This window comes from Anas acuta, chromosome 2, assembly GCF_963932015.1.
Source record: "Anas acuta chromosome 2, bAnaAcu1.1, whole genome shotgun sequence".
Taxonomy (NCBI): Eukaryota; Metazoa; Chordata; class Aves; order Anseriformes; family Anatidae; genus Anas; species Anas acuta.
This window is the reverse complement of record NC_088980.1, coordinates 15,191,609-15,211,288: the sequence shown is the minus strand read 5'-3', so window position 1 is coordinate 15,211,288 and position 19,680 is coordinate 15,191,609. Positions and strand designations below refer to the sequence as shown.

The 19,680-nt window shown below is 43.7% G+C and overlaps 1 protein-coding gene across 2 annotated transcripts in view; it reads right to left on the bottom strand.

Moving 5' to 3' along the window:
- The window catches only part of NRP1 (neuropilin 1), a 111,572-nt gene extending 97,715 nt beyond the window's left edge, over positions 1-13,857 (bottom strand). For both annotated transcript variants that reach the window (XM_068673559.1, XM_068673560.1), the window contains exons 1-3: positions 13,718-13,857; positions 13,050-13,538; positions 9,707-9,881 (exon numbers count right to left, since the gene is read on the bottom strand). In XM_068673559.1, the coding sequence (XP_068529660.1) occupies positions 9,707-9,881; positions 13,050-13,116 (242 nt within the window). In that variant the 5' untranslated portion in view covers positions 13,117-13,538; positions 13,718-13,857. The remainder of the gene's footprint in view (positions 1-9,706; positions 9,882-13,049; positions 13,539-13,717) is intronic.
- Positions 13,858-19,680: the final 5,823 nt, after the last annotated feature.

The window sequence follows — 19,680 nt, the reverse complement described above, 5'->3', positions numbered from 1 at the left end:
CAATCTTCACTTGCTCCCCAGCTCCCTGTGGTCCTGCATCTATTGTGTACACCTACATTATATAGCACATATTTTATATATAATAAACAAAACAAAACAACAAACAAAAAAAGATTTCTGAAATGCATTAGAATGAAGTTAGACTACATAGACTGGCTAAAACGTGTACCTGCTTTAACTGTTTGCCATCTGGAATACATGGAGATGAACCTAAATTTTCTGCTATAAATGCATGTAAGGAAGTTTTGGATTTGAGCCCAGATATAAATATACAAATAAATAAAGTTTATAGAATTGTGACACAAGTCTCAGGATTTTGTGGGAATGACAAAAAATAAAAAAATAAACACTCAACAATCAGAACATATGCCTTCCGTGCTAAAACATCTTTTGCTTCTGTCTCCAAAACAGATTATGGAAATGGCTGTGAAACAGAAAAAAAAAAAAAAAAAAAAGAAGGAAAAAAAAAAAGCTTTTATTTAAGAGCCACCTTTGCATATTTTTCCAGACTTAACTAAAGCTACTCAAATGGAGCAACAGCCTAGCATTTCCTATAAGAAGGGTTTTTAGCATGGGAGACGTAAGCCTCCCATTTTGCATCTGGCAAAGTTGAGTGATCACTATGGAAATAGGCAGCACAGTCTACATTTCTGCATGGTGATCAAGCTAAAGCTTTTCTAAATTGCTGATCTGCTTCCCTTGTTACAGATGAATACATCAGACGAGAGTCGGCAGAAGTTGCCTGGCTTAATGACAGATTGGCACAAGATTCTACACCGAGACAAACTTCGATTCTTACCAATGCGCTTAGCAATTTGTCCCAAACCTTCACTGTTATGAGCTCAGATTCTGGAGCACAAATTATAAGTTACATATGGTGATTTATGAATTGAGGGGACAATAAGGATTGAAGCTGAATTTTCTACTGTACAGTAAATTTCTCTGCAAGCACCTGAAATCCATTGTTACAAAAGTGACTACTAATTTGTATAGGGCCATAAATGTATGTCCTAGCTTTCAAGCACTGTTAGCCCTGCACAAGTGAGTCTGCTGTTTTAATTGACTTCGGTGGAACTGTTTATGTGAATATGATGAGGAAAAATTTAGAATTTGGCTGAGAGAGCATTTCTCAAAGCTTGAGGCAGAATAATCGTGTGTGTGTGAACAGACCTCTCAATTTTCCCTAGGTGCCTAGTTTCCAACTGAAAAAAAGGAGTGTATTAAAAAAAATATATATATATCTATATATCTGTATCTTCTTTTCCCATATGAAAAGCAGTGGGGAGCAGCCCAATGTAGGGCTGAGTTGTGCAGGCAGTGTGACTGCTCCCAGCTGCAGTGGGGTGCTCCAACCCCTCTTCCACCCTATAGTCCTGATGTGCTGTGTCTGCACATGGGGGCAGCCCACAGGGCAAATGTGCAGTGGAGCTTGAGCTGGTGGGAACGTAAGGAAGGGATTGTCCCAGGCTCCCATTCAGTGTTAGGCATCTGCATTTAGGGGAGGCATGGGGCCACTACAGCTCCACATCAGTGTGGAAGGCAGAAGACAAGTGCCCTAGTTTCTCCTGTACAACAGCTGGTTATTGTACTTCTGGGATATGCATAGTTTCCTCTGGAAGAAATCACCACGTCAAATGGGTGTCTCTTCCATATATGCATATATTTTCTCAATGGTCCTTTTGAGCCATCTAAATCCTTCATTTTATAGCATTACGTAAAATATTTGTAATGTTATTAACATGCACGATAAGTCTAAATAAGGACAATCATTTTCTGTTTAAATGTATTTTGATCACACAGTTCACAACCAGCTTTGTGGCTCACAGTTTCACAGTACCTTATGTGTGAGAAATGATCAGAAGTTTTATTTTTTGAGGTTACGATTTTAAAAACCTTTGATATTGCCCATGAAAATCAATTTCCTCTGTGGAAGTTTAGGACTTGGGAAGGGGGGTTATGCTCACATTTTTGTGAATTCGTACAGAAAAAATAAAATGACCTATGCTCCCAGAAAGTTGGCAGGTGAGTTATTAAACCACTCTCAAATCTCCTTCAGGAAGTTCATTAAAACTCTATTTGGAAATGACCAGGTGCTTGCTTCCCACAGTGCAAGAGGAAAATCTGTCACCCTGTTTAAAAAATTGTTTGGTTACTTGGGATAAAGAAATAATCATTATACCAAGCTGTGTGGTTTTGTGATGGAAAACTGTGGCTTGGTGAGAAAAGTGCCAAGGTCAATGCAATGAAAGACCCACAGTGAACTCAGACCTGATTTCAGAAGTCAGTGGTGGATGGAGGCCAGAACAAAATCTTTTCTGTGGTTCTCTTTGAAAACACTTTTTTTTTTTTTTTAAGATTCTGGATAAAAATAACTCTTTAGATTGCGAGTTTTTAGCTTGAAAGAATATATCTTTAGAAAAGATTTTTATATATTTTATGAGGATTTCTAATGCTGACAAAATTACCTTGTTTGACACTGGATCCTGACCTAAATACTACGGCCAAGTCAACTAACAGGAAAATAGTAGGGCTAAGCCTTTTTCATTCTTTATACTGCCAAACCACTGCCTCTTGCAATCAGGATTGATTACAAACACCCAATTAAGAGGCATTTGGAACATGATCTGAACACTAATCCTGTCTCCTTTTCTCTTTATACCTAATTATCAGCCTTAAGATGGGTATTAGCGCTTTAATTAGTAGATTTACTTTAGGAACTTCTACATAAACTAACAAATCTATACTATATGTATAAATGTACGTACGTATGCACAATCTTAGAGATGTGCATGTAACATATACGTCTGTATCCAAGTTGTTCTGTATGACACATAAGTCTAGACATATACATGTGAGTGCTTGTGTATCCTGTTTTCAGACATAATTTCATTCTTTGGAAATACTACAAAAGAAAATAATTGAATTTGGTTTTACATCAGCTCTCTCTCTCTGTCATAATTATCAATGTTATAGCTTGCAATAAACTATAATTAAGAAACTAATTTTCAGCAACACGTAGGTTTTTGTTTTAATTAGATTAGCACGGGGGAGGGGAGTGAAGATGAGAGTGGGGTGGGGTTGACTGAAAGCATATTGAATGTTTCATGATGTTAATGCCAACGATTCTGGGTTTCAGTTTAGAAAGGACTCAGCCCTCTGTTCTGAATTTGTTTCTGTGTCTGCAGAAAGGCTGAAGGATGAGGCTCATGGGAATCCATATCTGACCCTTAGATTTTTTCCTGTCTGAAGGGCATCTGGTTTTAGCACAGCAAGACAGAGTTTTCCCCACAGTTCACTTAACTGTCCGGATTAATATAAACACCTGCATCAAACTGTTGTTATAATTACACTGTGCTACATAGAGGGACCCAAATCAAGGCTCTACAGTGCCAGGCATGTACTGATGCCCACAGAGTATAAAACAGGCTCTGCATCCAGCATCTCCATTCCTAACACATACAAACACAGACATCTAGTGATGACCAGGTAGTTTGGTCATGGTTTCCCTAAAAAAATTTCCTGAGAGAACGCAAACCCAAACCACCACTCCGAAAGAAAGAATTGTTAGCCAGGTTAACAATAGAGACTTTCAGAATCTATTTATTATACTGTGTAATCAGAAAAACAATTTAACTTCCAACTTCTTTCAACTCTTATTTGGTATCAAAAGCACAATAAAATAGCAGAACTGTTTTTAGATACTTGCGTCTGATACATGTATGGAAATACACACTGAATCCTGTAGCAGAGGCCAAATACTATGATTCAGAACCTTTAAGTTAAGGAAAAGTATTATCCATGTGCACACATGCGTAAGCAATAACCTACTCCGACTATACTGCAACAAGTTTTATTTGCTCCCCTGATCTTGAGTACGCTCTGGCCTAATTCTTTTCCTTGGCACCATTTACCACAGCCTTCCACAGAGTATCAGATAGTGGTGGTCACCAACAGCACACTAGGTGAGAAAGCCTTTCATGTACTTTAAATGAAATAGAGAAATGCTCTAGGAGTGCACCCCAGAAACATGAGATATTATACGCCCCTCAAGTCCACTGCAGCAACTCTCAACCTAAATTCCACCAAAAATGCTTTTTTCTTGTTGTGTGGACTAGAATGAAGGATGATCACCTCCATCCCCTCAGTAATCCCAAATAATCTTTTAGTAGTCCCAAGCAGCTAGATGTTCCTATTGAAAGAGAGGTTTCTGAGACAGAAGAAGGGGGTGGAGAAACCACCCCTTTGGCCCTGGTGCAGCCTTTCCAGTAAGTCAGTGCTTCTCATCCTTCTCATGGCCACATCTAGCCTGATTTCGGCAGGGAGGCAGGCATATGCCAGCCTCCTGTGGTGAGGTGCTTGGTGGGGTGGTTCAAGGTATGTGGGATGGGTGATTTAGCTCATTCAAATCAAAAGACACACACGGACATGGGCATTACTCCAGCTGCCCTCAGCAGATGATGAGGGGACATTCAGACCTTTCTTACGTACCTTGTCCTGAGGCAAATGGCTAAAAGTCCAGCCCTGATGCCCAGAGGAGCAGGGCCAGGCTGTTAAAGTTGTATTTCTTGTTGAAAGCTCAGAGGCCTTAACTCATTCAGGCTTCTCTACCATGCTCAACCATGGTCAAATATTGTTCCTATCTCTCACAGGCCCAAAGTAATCTGCTCCTTTGCTGTCTCTGCTGCTTAGCTGGTGTTGTCAGCTCACTGCAGTCACCTCACTGCCTACCAAGCTCAACAGCAGCTGAGGAGAGAAAACTCTGATTATCGTTTGACATCAGCATGACTAATGCAGTTATAAAAGTCTTACAGGGCCAGTGTTCCACCTTTCTTCACAGCCAGAAAGAACGGGATACAGCTCTGCAAAAGTGGAGGACAAAATTCCCACTGCTTTCAATGATAACAAGACAGTATGGGGTCCAGACCTTGCATTGCTGCTGAGATGACCTTTGTACAGTTTTTGGGAGCAATTCAGGGCTGGAAAGCCCTGAGCCAAGCCCCAGGCACAGCTCCAGGCAGTCAGAAAGCAGCTATAATGTGTGCAGCCCTTAGTAGTTCAAAGGACCCTTCTGACACATGAAGCTTGACGGCAGCCCAGCTGTGCCCTTCGCGCACAGGTCTCCTAGGACATTACTGCATTGCCACAGCATCTCAGTGCCACCTGGGGCTCAAACTGCCTCTGCACAAGAGAAATACCAACCACAAACTCTGCAGAAAGCAGCCTTTGCCGTGTGGAGGAATGGGAACCAGGATTTAGACAGAAGTAAATGAAAGCTTAAACTTTGCAGAAACTAAAGAAAGGCTGAGCCATGCCTTGCCTTGCTCCTGTTTATTTTACCAGCCTCAGTTTGTTATACCTACAGATTTACAGCATAAATCCATTGACATTATTTAGAAATACAATGGATGGATGAATTTCTAACATCATTAAGAGCTACAGAAGTTCTGCGGGGCTACAGTTGCACTCAGTATGTCTGGCTGGCCATGTTTTTTTTCCAAACTCAAGGGTCTGGAGGAACTGCTTTCTTCTATATAAACAAACATACGTATTTTTTTGCTCTGCATTTTATAACTGACGGCAATTTCTATACAGCCCTAATCTCATCGGTGTAACTAATTCTTGGTAAACACAATATAAAGAATAATTACCTATGACATCTCTCCTATGACTGAAATGTTCCCAAAATGGGCCAATTTTTCCACACAAATTGATTTGACAGCATTGTATATACACCCTATAATTGTCGCGTAAGGATGATATTTATTCTATACATCTGTAAATGATGGCCCATAAAACAATTGTGCTGTGTGGTATGTCTATGAAAACCTTGTAAAACAATACAGTCAAGTCTGGCAACAAAGTCAATTATTTGTCAGTAAGAAAACCACTTTTGGGCTTTCTCTACCCAGCTCTCCACCTTTCTTAAGCCCTTTTCTTCTGAAGCTTCACATTCATTTTCTTAATGTTTTTAACCTAGTGTCTGTGAAATTTTTATTGCTCCCTAGATAATGACATCTGATCTGAATGTAACCACACACCTCTTTGCTCAGCAACATTTGTCACAAACCATTATAAATTATCATGCTGATAGTGTGCATTGCTGGGAAACCGGAAAAGTTCCATAAATTCAAAGTACTGTATCAGTGACATTCTTGTTTATTTTCTAGGTATAAAGTTTTACTGGATTCAAGATGGCTACATTTACACAGTAGGATACTTCAGCAACACGAGACTTATACAGCTTGCACCGAGTGCTGAAAAGCATTTACCACATGCAACAAACATCGCAGCATTTTAACTAATATGTAGCCATATGTTTTGTCTCTTCTATTCATTTTTACCATGTTCCTGACTAAAACAAATGCATGGATGTTATCGGAGCTTGCTTGAGAAAAGGCAAAACAGCAAACAGAAACTGGTTTTCCCTTAAAGTAAACCATAACTTCTGTTTCTTTGCCTCCTAAAGAGGAGGCATAACATTCATTAAAGTTAAAAGTTAAAAAGAGACTGTGTATTTTTTCATTACGTATTAATATTCTTGATAACAATCTGTGGTTGACATGATTGTATGTTTCCCGTTGAGACCCAGTATTTCCATTATGCTGTTGCAGTAGTTCTGACTAGAAGATTTTTTGTTAGATGAACATAGCTTGTGTGAACATATTTTTAATAATTTGCATATCTTTATTCTTCAAAACTGTGAAAGTTGAGTCCCTTGGACTGTCTCCAGAAAAACAGGATTTTTCACCATGTTTGCTTGAAAGAACTCAAATGATCATCAGAAAATCATACATATATGAATTTTATTAGGAGTCATTTGAGAAATACTTATCCATTAAAGCACAACATAATAAGTAGGTAAATCAAGTGCATATTTTTAAAACAAATCCCAGACCCTAACATACAAAGATACTCACTGCAAACAGCTTCAGTACAGCTAACACTTAGATTTGCTTCTTTTGATTCTCCTCAGAGAATCAACCTTTTACCAGTTTTACATTTCAATATGCCTAGATCTCTATATAGAGTGATATTTACAAAAGTTAGGTAAGGCCTCCTGATTTTCTTGTTGGCACTACAGAAAAAGATGGTAACCTTTCCAAAGTCATACTGTTCCCCCCCTTGGGCTCAGGGGTTCTTCTTATTAAAGTTATTTCCAACTCTAACTAAGGTATGCAATGCAATGAACAGCATTATAAAGCGGATTTTGGGAGCCAGGCCAAAAAGCTAATCTTCTCTTCTAGTCCACTTTAATTGTATGGGGCATTTTTTGTTCCCAGACATGAATTCCCCTATCTCTCATTTTCTATCTGCATTTCATATTTAAGTGCTTATTAATTTCCAGTGATAAACCTTTCAATAAGCTAGTGTGTAACCTAAATTGCACATTTCTAGATTGCACACTGAGTTGATAATAAATGAAGAATATTAGGAAATCAAAATGTACTTAGCTGCAAAACCAAAAAATCTTGTGATAGGTTTTATTGCATTAATCTCCATTTGTATGCAATATTTGGTATGAGGAATGTGAATTTTGTAAGTAGACAGTAAGATCTGAAACCACAGAGCTTGTTGACAAATTCCTGTTGCTGAAATCATTTTCTATTATTCTGGTCCTAAGGTTCTTGGCACAAACACAATCCCTCTCAAGTTAAAAAGAGCAATTTTAAATATAAGTGAAGTAGCAGTTGAGTAATTTATCATAGTCTAGAAGATTTGCATTTCAGCATAGACCAAACGACGGTAAAGTCATCACCGTCACACACTGCAAAGACAATGCAAACAACCCTGTTTAGAGACTTCCTTCCACCCACTACCATCTCATTACTGCACTGGGCCCCCTTTCAGACGAAGAAATAATGCAAGGGGGAGAGTGGACAATGAATATTGAGAAGGGAGCGATGAAGGGAGGGAGTCAATCTCTTCCCTGGACTGAGTTCAGCTCAATCTGGCACTGTTTAGCACAACACTATGCCACAAAGATTACTTGTTCCTTAAATAATTGTATGCTGTACACCACTTTACTGCTGTCAAAGACCATGTTGGTTTTATAGCGTTGGAAAAACATGTATTCTAGCAAGGAACAAAAAGGGGTTGACACTGAAATATGCTTGATTTAATTTCCTAATTTCTGTCTAAAAGACAAAGAGAGAGAGACATGAAGACATTTTTAAGCATTAGCACTGTCCCACAGAAAGAAAGTAAAATCTGTATCAAGAAGGCATGGGGAAGTGAATCATTGCCTGAGTACAGCAAATTAAAAATTAAAGAACGGGAAGTGAGCGTGTGAACATATGGTGTGAATATGAGCCACAGCTCCAACACCACAATAAAAATTCATTTTAACAAAGAGTCAGTTTAGTTTTATGAGCATAGGGTTTTCCTGCATTATCACTTGACTGTGGTACTGAAATGCTGACATATAAGAAATTATAAAAAACAACAACAAAGTGGCTAAGCACCACCACACTGCATGATTAAAGAACTTCATTTTAAGAGAAATCAATAATTATGATCTAAGTAATCTATTTATTAAATAATAGGAACAAAGGCAGGCATGGTAAAAATTAAGTGCTTGAGTACAGACCCTCTCTAAGTCCAGCACTCTAACCTCACAGCCTATTACTACCACTCCTGATGATGCTAAGCACCACTGTGCAGTACCAGAGCCTGTAAAATACTGAATACTCACATGAAATGTCAAGCACCGATGGCAACTGAGTTTAATCTCTCTCTGACATGCAGAGAAAATCTTAGCTGGTAGCATTAATAAACAATGAGTCTCTCTCGCAGTTATCAGAAGGGGGTTAAAAACCCATGATACTCAAATTTTTAAATACTGAATCATTAAAATATTTTCTTCATGAAATAAGTATTTAGAGGGTGTAGTGAAGAGGGGAGTGATCTGAACACGTGTTGTCTTGTGCAAACTATGTGGTTTCCAGTCAAAGACCTGGGGACAAATGGTGAACAGTGTTCTGGGAGGCTCTTACTCCCCTTCCCACTCTTGGAAATAGGTGGTCAATATAAGTCAGTGGGAATATAAGCGCAGAGGAGCACAGGAGCCTTGTTTTTTTCCCCTTCCTTCTCTCAGAGCACTACAGGAGAGTAGGAGGAGGGAAAAGAAGAGCTACTGGCTATAAAGCAGCAGCAAGGGGAGAAAGAGAGAAATAATGTCTATGGACCTGCAGTCCGCTGCACTGTAATGGGCGAGAGTAAATGCCAGACTAATCCTGCGTTAAACAGAGCTGGCAAATTACAAGGTGCCCGTTTCTGCCACAGGCTGCCAGTAGCCGTGGGGACGCAAAACGACGGAGAACCGCTCTTTAACACTTCAGAGCCTCGTTCAAAAAAAAAAAAAAAAGCAAGCAGGCAAACTCGGCGTGGCGAAAAGCGCAACCCGCGACCTCAACATCCTGCCTCTCCCCACCCTGGGGAGGCCGAAGTCCAACCCGCATGCCCCGGAGCAAAAGTTGCCGAGCCTCCCTTCAGCCTCCCCTCGCCCCACGGAGGAAGCTCCGCTGGGAGGCTCCGGCAGAAGGGAGGCTGCAGCCGGCGGCGGGGCGAGCCCCGCGAAGGCCGGGGGAGCCCCCTGGAAGCCGGGGGAGCCCCGCGGAGGCCGGAGGAGCCCCGCGGAGGCCGGAGTTGCCCGTCGGAGGCCGGCAGGTGGCGCCGTGGCGCTCCGGAGCGCGGCGCCCGCACTTACTTGCAGTCGCGATCCTCCAGGTCGAAGTGGGGGTTGAAGTTGATCATGATCCTCTGGTAGGGCTCCGGGGCCTGGATCAGCCACTCGCACTTCTGGCTGGGGTGGTAGGACTGAGGGTAGCCCGGAGAGGTGAGGTACCCGGGGTTTAGTATTTTGATGGTGTCGCCACATTTGTCTGCAGTGGGAATGAAAGAGATTTGGCTTTTCTTTTTTTTGCGGTTGCCCCCAGGCGAGCACCCTGCGCGGCAGCCTTCTTCAAGCAAACTTTTACCGCGTGCTTACGGGCAGGCTGCGTTTTCTGAAGGACAGGGGCCTGACACTCTTTGCCCACCCGTAAACCCACCAGCAAGGAGCAGAGGATTCCCCCGCTCCTCAACTTCTAAAAGCTCCCACAAGGAAACAGTGCCCCGTACAGTGTTCAATCCTTGCCTCCTCACAGCAGTGCTAGTGCTGCCCCAGAAGGGTGTCAGAGCCTCAATTATCCCCCCGACTATAATCTGCTTAAGTATGAAGTTTTAAGGGAAGCTGGGGGTGGGGAAGCTAAAAGGCTGCCATTTGACCCCCTGTCCAGCTCCGCGAGAAGCCTGGTCTGTGTCACTGACCACTGGGATTGTCTTGGTGGATCCCCGCTCACTTGCAGCAGACCCTCCCATTGTTTTATCAGTCCATAAATCTAGGCAGTTTGAAACTATCTGTGCTCTTCAAACCCAGGCTAGCAGAGAACAAAGTGGTTTTAGTGAAGCAGAAATCATCCACTATTTATTCCTTCAAGGAAGTTTGTTCATGCTTGGAGACTGCATCAAAGTAATGGAGCAGAACAACATCCTTTCCTCTTCTCTCTGTTCCTCCCTCCCTCCCCCCAGCAACAACAAAGGTTTATTTCTAATAACAAAATAGTTGCCAAAGTTTTCAGAATCACCAAGTGTGACCATGAAATGTGGCATGCTGCACCTTGGTCCTTTCACCAGTGTTGTCAAGGTTGCATTTTAAGGCTTGTGTGAAAAGTATAAAGAGACAAGAAACCCAATCTACATGGTCACTCGCTTCACTGTCCAGTGCAGATTTGTGTTTTCACTTCATTACTACTATGGTTTTCTATATACAAATCTTTGGGGAGGAAAAACTTTCCCCACACACTAATTGTTTACTTTTGAGTAATAAATATGATGGTAAGTTACAGACAGGAAGACTGCATTAATAAGTGAGCCTATACATCACTACATCCCCAAAATGGTACATAGGGACTGCAATGCTATATCTAATACCCTCCCTGTGAAAGCAAAATGGCACTTTGCTCTCAGCATGAATTTATAAATGTAAGGGATTTTATTGTAGGAAAACCAGGTCAAATGGAAATGAATGAAGAAGTATACATCAAAAATGCATAAAGCTACACACTGTATAGATATTATTTGCTGTAAATTAAGAGGGAAGGCGATGATCCATACTCAGCTGTGTGGTCCACAATCAGATATCGCTAAGCATGTTGCTGGGAATGGCTATCTTATTTATTTCTGCTTTGCCTTTAAAAAACAGACTGTTTTCCTGTAACCAGAACAAAAGGCGCTGCAGCTCAAAGCTCAAAAGCTGTCACTGGTGATCTTGCTAATCCGCTGTCTGGGGCTCTCAGGGAATCTTGCCTTTTCCTCCCTGTGTAAGCACACTCGGAAAGTGATCCTGTCTCATTAAGCCCACTCCAGCCCTGCAAACAACATGGCAGAGTCTGGCATCTGTTAAATGCCTGAAATAAAGCAGTGCTGCTTCTAGTCACTTGACAGAGTCACTTCAGAGGACACTAAGGTGGACTTGCTACCACCAGCGCTCCTTAATCTGCGACTTCTGGGAAAGTGACAGTGTAATAAGATAATGCGGTCTGCTAGACTCCCTGGCTCTGTGCAATCTCTCTCACACTTGATTAAGAAGAGCAGTTTCTAATGACTTTGGACCATTAGCTCTAAATAAGGTTAATGAATTAATTTAGCAGACACTAGTGCTGGACGTAGGTGAAGGTGGCATCAGTGGGTCTGGGAGGTTACGGAGGAGGCTGATGGCCTGGATGACACCAGCAGGGCCACCACGTTAACTGCTCATACTGGAGGCTTCTGCCCAGCACCCTGCCCCACTCCCCTTCCAAAGGGAAGAAATGAACAACAGGAACTCAGGATGCCCCTCATAGGGTGCAGGGCTTGGGGCACTCCTGGATGATGTAGGACCAGGGGGTGGCTGCCCGTGCCCCCCACCTGCCTGGGGTGAGGGAAGCGCTCCCGGAGCATCCCCGTGCCCGGCTCGGCGCACGCCTCTGACGCCTTCACTCCCGTGCCACGGCGCTGGGGGAGGCTCGTCCTGATTAAATTAAGCAGCCTCCTCAAAACATATTGGGAAAGAGATTAACTTCCATCATAAAACACGCAATTTTAATACTCTCTGTTACACGACACTCCACTTGCGGTCTCTTATTAAAACAATATACCAGCCTAAGTGGAGGGTGCTCTCTTCTTTTAATTACTTTGATTGAAAACCCAGTCAGGCAAAAGTAAATATTTGATAATTAGTTAATAATAATTGCACAGGATCTGCCGGGAAAGGAAAACTCACACGAGCTGTTTCGCGTGCGAGAGCTAAACGTCAAGCAGTCCTACAATTAGACCGTCTTTAAAAATGCATCATGCAGTAGAAGATTCACGGTGCCCAGGCATTGTGCAGGCAAGGAGGAGCGCGGTGCTTTTAATTAGTTGTGTTTTCGAGGACTGCCAGATAGTAAACTAAGCTACATCAGTCATGTGTTACGGGATTTCTCTCTGAGACGAGAGTCTTGAGCCTTCACAGAGAGGCTCAGCTTCTCTCTTGGCACCGTGCAAGTTGCACGTAAACTGCAGACTTCGCAAAGGGGTAGGCGAGAGGGCTCTCCGTCTGAGGTCTGCCCGCAGGTACACAGACAGCTAGTAGCAGGCACGGTACTCTGAAATACTACGCTTTGGAGAAAAAAAAAGAAAGGGGGAAGAAAGAGCCTTCCTTTCTAAATGCTCATTATCTCTCAGATATCGGAGGCGAGACTTATTTAATTGCCTATGGGAGGAACCACTACGGAGGTAATTGGCCGTCCTGAGCTTGCGAGAACGGGCACCCCGCTTGATACGACGACCCCAAAGAGCGGAAAATAAAGTCGGCGGCCGTACCCGGCCGGGGGGCACCGGGGCTCGGACCCCGCCGACTCCGACCTCGGGTACAAAGTTCCCCGCTACCGGGCGCGGGTCGGGGCCGGTCCCGGGGCCGCCGGGCCCCGTCGCCAGCCCTCGGTTCCCCAGGCTGAGACCCGAAGTCGTCCCCCCCCCGTGGCACTTACCGCTTCGCGGAGCCCCGGCGAGGGTGAAGGTGAGGGCTGCGCAGTGCAGGAAAAGTCCCCAATCCATTTTCCCTTCCGAGAGCAGGGAGAGGATGAATGATAATAACAATAACAATAAAAAAAAAAAAAAAAGCCCTCCACGCACAACTCTTCCTAGGTCTTAAATCCTTCGGCCGGAGCGAGGAGCAGAAAGCACGGTCCGCAAGGGCAGTCCCCGGGGCAGAGGGAGGCTGGCTTCTCTTTCCGTGCCTCAAGTCGCCCGCATCCTGTCATTCAGCTCCGGCTCCCTCTCCCTTTCCCCACACTTGTTCCTTCTCCAGGCGCCGCTGCCCCTGCCATTCCCAGCGAGACTACAAAGCCAAATGAAAGCGAGTGGATATATAAAAAAAAAAAAAAAAAGGAAAAAAAAAAAAAACAAACACACAAACAAGACAGACAAAAATCCCGGCGGCTCCTGCTTGCACCTCGGGGCGGGCTCCGGGGAGTGCTCTGCGGAGGGGAGAGAAGGAGAGGAGAGCGGCGGTGAACGGGGACGGGCGCCGGAGTTTGGCAAAGTGCGGCCCCCCCCGCCTGCCCCGCTCCCCGATGCGGCGCCGCCGCGGCTCCCCGGGGGTCGGCGGTGCCCGGCGGTGCCCGGGGGCTGGGGCTGGGGCCGGCCCCGCACTCACCTGCCCCGGTGGGGAGCGAGCGGGCGGGCGCGGCGCTGCCGCGGGGAGTCCCGGCCGGCCGGGGAAGGGGGAAGCGGCCGGGCGGCTCCTGCTCGCAGCCTGAGGAAGAGGAGCGCAACTCAGCGGCAATAAGAGAGGCCGAGGAGCCGCCGTCTCCCAAGCCCCAGTCCCCTCCCTCTCCCCGCCCTCCTTCTCCTCCTCCTCCTCCTTCTCCTTCTCCTCCTCAGCCCCCCAAGACATCGGCAGCGCGGAAGAGCAGCCGAACAAACAGGGCACAGCCCCAGCCCTGGCACCCAGCAGGGGCGGGGGCCGCGGAGGTGATCAAGGAGGGGGGGAGAGGAGCGGCCTCCCCGCCCCGACAGGTAGCGCCGAGCCGGCCGGGGGCACCCACCTGCGCCCCTTTGGCTCCTGTGTGGCTCCTCGCAGCCGTGTCGAGCCGTGCCCCCACGCCCACATCCCTTGTCTGCACTCCCCTCCGTGGCGCCCCGTCCCTGCCTCCTTCTCCCCACCCCCTCCCCAGCCCCACGCGTGTCCCCTCCGAGCCCCCGCTGTCTCCCCGTGGGGCACCGCCATGCCCTGCCGTGCCGCGGGGTGCTGGCGGCGCTTCTGGGGCTGAGCTGTGGGGACGCACCCCCTGGGGGAGCCTCGGGTTGTGGGCTCGCCCGGACCCACCTGCATCTCCGGGGGGGGGGCACTTTCCCACACCCCCTGCCTCCCAACCTCCTTCCCATCCCCGTTGTCACCCAGTCTGGCTGTCACCAGTCTGTCCATCTCCCCCAGGAGCTGAGGAGTGGCCAGGGTCCCCCTGCTCCCCAGGGAGACTATGTAGCAAATCAGGGAGGGCAATCTGCCTTCTGAGCAATCCCTCCAAGCTGGCACCAGCGGATGGGCACCAGTGAGCTTCAAATCGTGCTGCATTTGCCTGCTTACCGACGATGGGGCATGTCCCTCCCGTGCCCCATTGCCCTGCCTTACAGGCTGCCCCTGCACCCTGGGAGTTATTACCTAGCTGAACCTGACCGCTTCTTTTATGTGGAGCGCCTTGAGCTCCCACTGCGTGGAGGCAATCCGGTCACTGGGGTAGGGGTTAGACGAAGAGCTTGAAGGCTGAAAGCTGAAACACGGCCTTAAATGGTCCCCAAAGAAGGGTCTGCACTACGAAAATGACCTGCGGCCAGCAGTGGATGTCAGCCACTCTCATCTCCCACAGCAGAGTTTGAAAACAATTGTAACTGGTGCACAGCTGAGGAAAACTGTTAACGCTTCGACAGAAAAAGGGCCTGTTAGAGGACCTGCTCTGCAAGGAGGCTTTCTGAAGGATGCAGAGGGAAAAAAGCCGGGCTTTGCTGGGGCAGGGTCACCCCCACCAGTGCAGCCACAGCAGTAAATCTCTGTCTGCTCTGAAGATGTAACCATGTTTGAAATAATTTTCAAACATAGCTGTAAGTCTGCAGCCACACAGATTAACTACAAATGTGTTACATCTGTGTTCAGAAATCGTACACAGATTCAGCCTCCTCCATCCTTTTGTCTCCAGCCCTGAGTCTAAGCCTTCCACTCTCACTCTCCCTCGCTGCCCTTTTGAAGCCCCGACTTTAAGGTCAGCTGAAGTCTGGAGATTAAGTCTGTAGGAAATCTGTCTGCTGCTTTCATACTGCACACTCTCTCATCACTACTTTCTGAATTTTTGCCAGCCACTCCTGCTCTCCTCTGTGATTGCAGTTCTGCAATATCATGCACTAAAGCACAGTTTGATCCTGTTACATTCTCTGCACACTTCATCCTCTCCTTCCTCAACCTCCGACCTTGCTCATGGCCATGCCCATATCCATGCCCATGTCCATGTGTCCATGCCTCCAGACAGGCCGTGCTCTTTGCCTGGAAACCAGGCAGGCTGGAGATAGTCAGACTGACTTACTTCAGGCTCATTTCCCTGTCTTTAGGCAGTCTCTCGATCGTCACATACAATACCTATGCACTTCTGTGATTGATTGGGATGTATACATTCTGGGTAGCACATTAAGCCCTCTTTCTGTTTTACTCTTAGTGAAGTAACCAGAACAAGGGAGAAGGTGAGAAGTAACAGTGGTCTCTGATTATTAAAACTCTCATGCTGCTGGACAGTCCTTGAGATAAATTGGTCCTGTCCAATGTGTGCACATCATAGTCTGCATTGACTGAGTGACAATATACACTTTAAAGTACATCGGTTTTTAAATTCTGAAGTTACCTGCTGATGATAGCTAATCGGTGTATATGCAAGCGTATACATACATATTAGCTTTAAAAATAAACAAAAAACAGTCTCAGAAGTCACTATTAATTTTGTAAGAGAAAAGTAGCAGGTAGATACCCAGAGACTGTGTATTGTGAATTACAGATGGCTCTCTTGCCATCTTTAACATTGTCTTGTTGGGTGGTATCTATGGATCTGAAGAGAGGGAATACCCATTCCCTGTTGTAAAGATGCTCCAAACAAACAAAGCAACAAACTAACCAACAGTGACATTTTTTCCATTTGTTTCCATATCAGATTAAAATGTCACCTTCTGCAGATGTGGGCATAGTGTGCTGCTAGCTAGTGTGCATTTTTAAGATATTCCATTATCTGAAAGAAAAATTAAATACTTAAATACTGACAGAACATGTACGTTAGTGAGGATGGTACAATGTGATAAATTGTAAGACTAATGATGAAGGTTGCTTTTATCACCTCAGCCTCCCTAGTAACTGCTAATCCATATACCAAGGCTTACTTCAGTGTGCTCAGGTCTCACGTATCAGCTCTTCCTTCTCTTGCACATAGAGAAGTGTACAAGGCCACAAAGAGAACCGGACAGGGATGGCCTCTGTTGTGTTTGAAGTGGCCCATGAAGGAGGACTTCTTTTCACTTCTTTTCCTCAGCACTCTGTGGACATTTTGGGTTTCCCACCAGGACTTTTTTTTTTTTTTTTTTTTTTTTTTCCGCTTGAATTCTCAAAGCCTAGGAAGTATAGCAGAGTCTGGTACATTAATGTTCTTCATTAATGTTCTTTCTTATCATGATGTGAATGGCATTGGTCTAGTTTTTCTACCCATCTTTTTCCCTCTGGTTCATGGACACAGGCGCATGTATCTTCCATGTGTGAGTTGCCCTGAAATGATGAGCGAAGACATTCTATCCTTGGTTTACATATATTTATCTGAAAATGTTTAATCTTTAATCATCTTGAATATAAACTGGCATCAACTGAAACATTCAGAAGTTTCTTTTTATAATCCACTTCTCACATTTTAGTCACGGTATTTTAGGTCCTGCTCCTGCAACTGCTTACATATTTGTTCAGCTCTCCATTTTCACGTCAGTAATGGGATTTTATGGCAAAGATGAGTTAGTGTTACAAAGACTGAATCTGAATCCAGTGTGTGTAAAAGCTAATGGAGTGGCAGGCTCTGGGGTTTGGGTTCAGGCCCATCTTTGCTTTATAATTTGACTTGGTGCTTATGTTTTTTTTTGAAGATTGTCTGCACTTCTGTTATAAACCTGTTTCTCAGGAAGTTTATAATTCAGCCATAAAAATATTTGCCTTGAGCTAAATCATGTAATATAAAACTTAAAATTCCAAAGGAAAAAACAGTTTCCCATTTTAACAATAGCAGAACAGAGCAACTTTGATGTTTACTCCTTTATGCTCTCATATAGTACAGTAATGCATTTAATTAAAAACTAAGTCTGGCAAATGATTAATCTATGGCCAAAGACACCTTTATTTGGTATTGTTTTGAAAAAGAAACACAACAAATTAAACCCATCCATATTATTAGATGCCTGAAAATTAAGACTTCCTACAAATATTTAGGGGAGAAGTAGAAGTGCATTTGCTTTATGACTAGTACCTACTAATGTCTTCATATATGTAGTCTGGTACTCATTTATAATTGCCTTTCTAATGTTTTCCTTTTCTTTCACTTATCTTCCCCAAGAATCTCTCCCAAATTAGACTTCTGTTTCATCTCCTCTCCTGTTGCTTTGACCATGTGAATCACTACTTGGCTTCCCATAGCTTGGTGTACTGAACTGAAGGTATTTATCCTTATCTTTAAGATCTGACATACATTTTCTCTTGTCTATATCTCTCCGCTCTCAACTGTTTTATCTCCTACATCTTTTATCCTCCTACTCAGTCTCTCACACCCAACGCTTTTTCACCTCATCCTCTCACGTTACACCTCTTATCCACACACAACCACATGTATCTAAATGATCCTTCCTCTTTCACCACTCATCTTATCCTCTTCCACATTACCAGTGCAAATACTTTTTAAAAAATAATATATATAATCCAAACCATCTGATTTATACATTATTTAAACTTACACATGGCCATATATTGCAAGATATACTTAGATTCATTTTCATTTGTATTACCTCCCCATTGACTACATTGTTAGGATTAGAGTGACTTTCCAAATATCTTACCAAACTCCTCGGAATCACTACTGTGGCATCTCACATATGCCTTATCAAAACATGTTCATCATCCTGTTTAAACACATTCCACTCCAACAAATTAAGACAATCCAAAGTTTTTTAGCTGATTTTCTGATTATCAAAAATCAAACATTTTCATCTGTGTCAAAAGCAAGTCATCAGACATATCACTCTATTCCCATTTCCTTTTTGACAAGCTCCTCAGGTCTCTCCTAGGTTTAATCCTTCTTCTGCCTGCAGTACTGTGGCTGCCAGATCCACATGATAACATGGTCAACACCATGTTATCCAGGCTGCCCCACTCCTTTTCTGTTCTTCAGTAATACTTGCATGTTCTCAGTGTTACTTGCTTTTTCTCTGAAATAGGAAGTAGGGGATATACACAGCATGAAAGTGTATTTATGGTAGTGTGCTTTCTAATAATGTCCATTGAAATCAAGGGGTTCTGAAATAGCTCTTTCTGTGATGAAGGAAATAATACGTACCAAATCAACTGATATGGACTAAGAATCTGATTATATTTTCACTGAAGGCAATGACAAAATCCCACTGACTTCAAAGAAGAAAAGAAGGCCCTGAACAATGATAATGGACCCTTAGATTATAAACTTGTTTTATCAACTTCAGTTTCTTCCATTTGGTTGCAGAATGGGTATATCAATGTCTGTGTTTACACTAAGATAACCACCGCAAAAAGCCAAAATAACAGTTCCTTTCAAAACAAGGCTTTGCTAGACTGAAGGTCTATAATCATTAAGAAGGTGAAAATACTGTTAGATGTATCTTTGTATTTCTTGTCTTGCTTTGTGTTTGGCTGGAAAATTGGTGTCCTGCTCATGTAATCTATTCATCTGTACAGGTCCATATAATTATATCATATTATTGGAAATTATATTCACTACTTTATATGTTACATCTGATAGAATAATACTAGGAAGGGTGCAATGTTATTAGGGAAATGGAAGCTGTCACAGCGGTGCTGCATGGTTGTCATGCACCCCCTTTAGCTACAATGCAGCAATCACTGTAAACAAGCAGTCGCACTGCATTCATTACAGATCAGATTCCTTTTCTCATTCATCTCTCATCTTTCTCAAGAGATGTTCCCTATCACAATTTCCTTTGTCACTTATTACAGCTGATGTTAAATGGCTTTTCAGCTAAATGCTTGTTTGGATTATTTATTAACTAGAGAACATTTACATTGGCATACTTTGATGTTATACATGGAATGGAGGACCCATTTGTAGACTATAGTGGATTAACTAGAAATTCAGGGAATTGTATTCAAAGAGCTTAATTTTCAGGCAGTGGATTGCCTCCAATTGGTTAGCTTCATTTGAGGAAACAGAAGCAACAGATAACACATAGATTTTTACTCCAGAGTTTACATATAGCAGTAGGAATATTATTCAAATAAATGAAATAGAATAAGTTTATGTATCTACTGCCATTGGTCTTGTACCTCAAGAATATGGACTGAAATCTGGA